This window comes from Hemibagrus wyckioides, linkage group LG06, assembly GCF_019097595.1.
Source record: "Hemibagrus wyckioides isolate EC202008001 linkage group LG06, SWU_Hwy_1.0, whole genome shotgun sequence".
NCBI classification, from domain to species: Eukaryota; Metazoa; Chordata; class Actinopteri; order Siluriformes; family Bagridae; genus Hemibagrus; species Hemibagrus wyckioides.
Window position 1 is genome coordinate 15,204,573 of NC_080715.1, and position 5,000 is coordinate 15,209,572.

Sequence of the window (5,000 nt, forward strand, 5' to 3'; positions counted from 1 at the left end):
AAACGTGTAGTTAACAAGATGATAGATTGTATAAATAGGAGGCTTGGAGATGTGGTAGTTTAGTGGTGTTGGACTACTGATTGGAAGGTTGTGAGTTCAAATCCCAGGTACATCAAGCTGCCCTTAACTCTCAGTTGCACAGCTGTATAAAAAATGAGATAAAATGTAAGTCGCTCTGGAGAGGAGCGTCTGCCAAATGTCATGAACGCAAACGAAACCGCTATAGAGAGATTTTAATCTCTCTAGGACATTATTCCCGTTTAAAATCATCTTCCATCAGCTGAGCTCCTATCAGAACTGCACGATACCCCGGAGCTCAACCATTTAAAGCTTTAAATGATTCAAGCAGGACATTCATATTAAATGCAGAATTTAAACAGCAGTAACCGTAGCTTAAATAAGCCTGGAGTCATATGCTCTGACATTTCTTGCCTTGTAATACTGAAGGCTGCCATGTTCTCAACTAGCTGAAGCATCCTTAAATAGACAGCAGGACTGCAACAAAATAATTGTACAAACTAGAGTTTATTGTGACATTAAATCACTCGAATCTCTTTTTTTTTGGTTCTATAGATACATGCTTGAAAAAGTGCCGGGAAGATGAGACCATGTTTGAAACCATACAGGGTTATACAGAAGGTACGTGCTCGTGTTAGTTTCTGCATTTCAGTCTGGAGTCTGTTTTGTTAAGTGAAAGGTACCAAACTGAGGAAATGCTATTTTCCATTGGTGTTTTAAGAGGTGAAACATCTGAATTCCATCACGAGGGAGAGAAACGGAGAACGGCCAGAAATCTTGGGATCGATCCAGGACAAAGAAAGCCATAAAGAGCACCTTATTCAAAACATTGAGAAGCTGAAGCAAGAGCAGGCCAAGAATAGAGAACGTATGGAATCTGCTTGTACTCACACACACACACACACATTTCTGGATGTTACATTCTTTGATCAGTGTTAAACAGTCATTACTCACCTTGTGTTTTTTGCTTTCATGTTTTTCACTTTAAAAAAAATAATGAAGTGATTCACTCACAAAACAAAGCCAACAAGGACCGGCTAAAGAACTTGAACAAAGTTAAAGAGATCTTCAAGGAATGGCTGAGCCTTGAGATCAGAAAAATCCAGGGTAAGCTTTTTTTAGTTTCTGCATATTCATTGCATATGAAAATCTATTTTGCCTGGAAGATGTCATGTATTACTGTTTGGGCCAAAATGTCAAAGTATAAATAGTATTAATGATTGTGTGTGTGTGTAGGTGAGAAGCTGCAGTTCATCTTTAGAAACATCGACCACAAGAATCCACAGAATGCCTACACCTTTGTTTTAAGGATAAATGAGAATGGAGAGTACCAAAGTAAGTCAGAGCACTTCCATTACTAACAGGTAAAATACAGGTAATCCTGATGCCCACCATTTAACCCCCTGAGCATATTTCATAGCTCCAGATGCAGCAGTCATTGTGTAGAGCAATGGTATATTTCTACTATTGTGTGAAGCTGCACCATGCTGCCATTGTGCTTCACACATGTATTTGGAATAACACTGAGGCTAGTGTGAAGAACAAGAAGGATTTAGCCATTTTGTTGTCAGTAATAAATAAACATGAGGGGTTTTTTTTTGATAGTGGACATTATAAGTTAATTGATTAGTCGGTTTTTTTTTATATACAGTGGAACCTCAGCATAGGAATTGAATTCGTTCTGGAGGCGAGTTCTTAAGTGGAAAATTTGTATTGTGAAACTAATCTTCCCATAAGAAATAATGTAAATGCAGATAATCCGTTCCAGCCACCCAAAAATATTACTAATACGAAGCGTATGTAAACTGTATGGCTGCTTACAAAGAACTGACCCAAGCCAAGCATTCCATGTCAAGGCTCCTCACAGGAAGTCATGCCACCAAGCTTGGGCTAAAAATACATACAAAAATACAAAAAACGCGAAAAATCATATAGCTTATGAACGCATGCTGAAGGCAACTTTGGTGTCGTGGGTTGACTCTTTCGTAACGGCTTTCACTGACTGAAAAAGTATCGTAAAATTCGTAAACTCACTTCAGTTGGCTTCGCTTGGCTTTCCAATGACGCAACAAGTTTTGAAAGGCTCCAGGATGTACACGCCGGGGTTCGGTTCGTTCGTATGGCGAAAATACTTCGTATACCGATGCAAAAAGTCTTGCAAAATTTTAATTCTTAAGGTGAGGGAGGGCATATTTATGCAGAGGTTTCACTGTATTAAAAACTATTCTTTGCAGTAGTACACCCTACTATAGATCTCTTAAGCAAGTTTAATTATATAAGAAGTCCAAAACAAATATAATACATTCTAGTTAATTGTGTGATTGTGTGTGTTACAGCAGGCGGGATAACCCAAAGCAACTAACTATTAATGAAGTAAAGAATTTTTATCATCAAATGTTTTGATTAGTTGTTGCAGCACTATACACAGGGAAGAAGGACTAAACAAACAGACCCTACAGTGGCCTAGAAAGTTACAGATTAGGACAGCATTCATTACACACATGGCTTTTGTAAATGCATGCAACTTTTCCCAAACATGCCTTTGAACCTCTTCACATTTTTACTCGCCACAGCTCATGCCACTGATCACACCAGTGAAAATCCCAGAATAACTGGTTCAGGTCTTTTAGGAGCCATTAGAGCATAAATATGGACTGTCTAGGGGCGTCTGAAGACAGGTTTGAGAAATGTTGTTTAAGTGATTATGACTCCTCGATCAGTCACATTCACACACTGATTCAGTCCCTTACCAAAAAAAATGTTTGGTCATTTGAGATATGGTCGTAACCCAGAATAAAAGATGATGACTGAATGCAAAGCACAGCAGATTTATTTAAAATCCAATTTTTTTCCTTTTCAGTCGTCTCGTGTGATCCTCCCCTGGCGACCATGGATCATCTGGAGCGTCGACTCCAGGAGACCAACAACCTCTCTGCCTTTCTGGCTAATGTCAGGAAAGAGTTTGTGGCACTACATAATACTACAAAGACTGCCTGAGTTCATACAGCGATTAATAATCAGCTCAGTTCTGTACATTTTTAACTGTTGAAAAGCTATAACACAGCCTTTTACTAGCAAGACTGTGACTGTGTGCTTATTTTGTTCGTATTGTTTCTTATTGTGATACCTGTATATAAGTCTTTTTGGTGTCTTTTACGTAATAAAATATGTTCAGTCATGTCTGTCTTATTTCATTATATATGCAGGTAAATAGTGGCAGAACAATTACACTGCAAATGATTTTTGATCGCAAATTATAAATGAAATAATATTTAGTTAGCTGTTGTCATACAAATGGGGAAAAAACCGTCAGTAGTTCAATTCAATTCAGTTTTATTTGTATAGCGCTTTTACCAATGGACAAAAGCAGCTTTACAGAACATAAGAAATACGGTACAAAAAGTCCAAGATTAATATTAGACTTAAATTTAAATTTATTTGGATCAATCCCTAACAATCCCCTAGCGTCTCGTACCTTTACTGATGTTGTATCTTTAGAATTTATGGAATGTATATAATTGGATTTTAACATCCTGTTTTGCAGTTCCTGTACCCAAGCATGATAGTGTATAGCTGAACGATATTTATTATAGTGATATTGTTATTAATGCTGCTGACAGCATTTTCCTTTCAGTAACCAGTCTGATGAGTGTAGTAATGAAATTATTTTGTTTTAGTAATATTTACGTTTTCTTAAAGTAGATTTGTCAACATCAGAAACTATGTTTTTGTCTTTTTCTCAGAATTCAGCCACCACTAGATCCAATGGGTTTTCCCAGACCACCACACTCACACACACCTCCATTCAACCAATTATCAGCCAATCATGTGGCTGCTGCACAAAACCACACAGATACAGAACATCTCCGAAAAGATAAAAAAAACATTTAATCTCAGTGACTGTGGCTGGTTGTTGGGGTCAGACAAGCTGGTTGGATTATCTGAGTTAGTGTAGAGCTCAAACTATTCTGCTCATTCTCCTCTCATCAGCAAAGTGTGTTTCCACCTGCAGAAGTGCTGTGGTTTCACATGATTCCGTGTCTAGAGACTGTTGCATGTGAAAAGTCCAGGAGATCAGCAGTTTCTGGACTGCACATACCAGCCTCACAAGCATCTCACTGAGATCTTATTCTCCACACTCTGGTGTTTGATGTGAACATTAACTGACCTGTATCTGCATGATTGTGTGTTTGCACCGTGCCACCTAGCGCTTTTTTAAAAAGTAATAAATAATCAAACCGAACTTGAGGTTTCTACCTAAAACACTACTCATTGCAATATCCTACACTACCATCACTTTCTCGGGTAAATAATGAAACCTGATATTTCCGTGATTTACGCATCAGACGACTTTGCCATTCTCAAAACAGGCAACTCTTCAACATAATTATAAGGAAAGTGCCCTCTCTTCCCATTCAGTTCTCCATACCACCATCCACTGTGGTCTTTTCGAAGGATGTCCAGCAGATCTCCTTATAGAACATTGAAAGAAAGAAAACATTTTTTAGTACAAGCACAATATGCTCGGTCTGTAACGAAGCAGATGATTGTAATCGATGTAAATTTACCTTCTTTAATGTTTAACTCGTCCTTTTTCTCTGACGAGAAGTCGTATAAAGCCTTACATTTACCTACACTGCTGAACTCAGCACCTGGAGGAGGGAATCACCATGTAGACATTCTGCATGATTAATTATTTCACATTAATTAACTAGATTAACTAACTGTGGAATCGTATGTTACCAGTTTATGTCCTTTACTGAGAATGTGACCAACATGTAGTGACATTAGGGCATAAAGGAAATATTATAAAATATAAAGTTTCTACTTAGAAAGACTATCACAACACAGAAATGCAACAATGCTGAATTTTCATTAGTTTCATCTATTCACTGAGAGATGCTTTTATCCAAAGAGGTTTACAAATGAGACAATACAAGCAGTGCTACCTTACAAGGTTTTTAATTGAGTGCACAGAGTAA

General features: G+C 37.7%; 2 protein-coding genes across 7 annotated transcripts in view; one reads left to right on the forward strand and one right to left on the reverse strand.

The window, feature by feature from the left end:
- Nucleotides 1–3,196, forward strand: part of spc25 (SPC25 component of NDC80 kinetochore complex) — a 5,120-nt gene extending 1,924 nt beyond the window's left edge. For both annotated transcript variants that reach the window (XM_058393656.1, XM_058393655.1), the window contains exons 3-7: nt 574–639; nt 740–886; nt 1,021–1,125; nt 1,255–1,353; nt 2,879–3,196. In XM_058393656.1, coding sequence (XP_058249639.1) covers nt 574–639; nt 740–886; nt 1,021–1,125; nt 1,255–1,353; nt 2,879–3,015 — 554 coding nt within the window. In that variant the 3' untranslated portion in view covers nt 3,016–3,196. The remainder of the gene's footprint in view (nt 1–573; nt 640–739; nt 887–1,020; nt 1,126–1,254; nt 1,354–2,878) is intronic.
- A 138-nt stretch (nt 3,197–3,334) lies between these two features.
- Nucleotides 3,335–5,000, reverse strand: part of nostrin (nitric oxide synthase trafficking) — a 13,792-nt gene continuing 12,126 nt past the window's right edge. For 4 of the 5 annotated variants that reach the window (XM_058393652.1, XM_058393653.1, XM_058393651.1 and 1 more), the window contains 2 exons: nt 4,587–4,670; nt 3,335–4,490 (listed from right to left, as the gene is read on the reverse strand). In XM_058393652.1, the coding sequence (XP_058249635.1) occupies nt 4,354–4,490; nt 4,587–4,670 (221 nt within the window). In that variant the 3' untranslated portion in view covers nt 3,335–4,353. The other variant, XM_058393654.1, reaches the window with a different exon arrangement.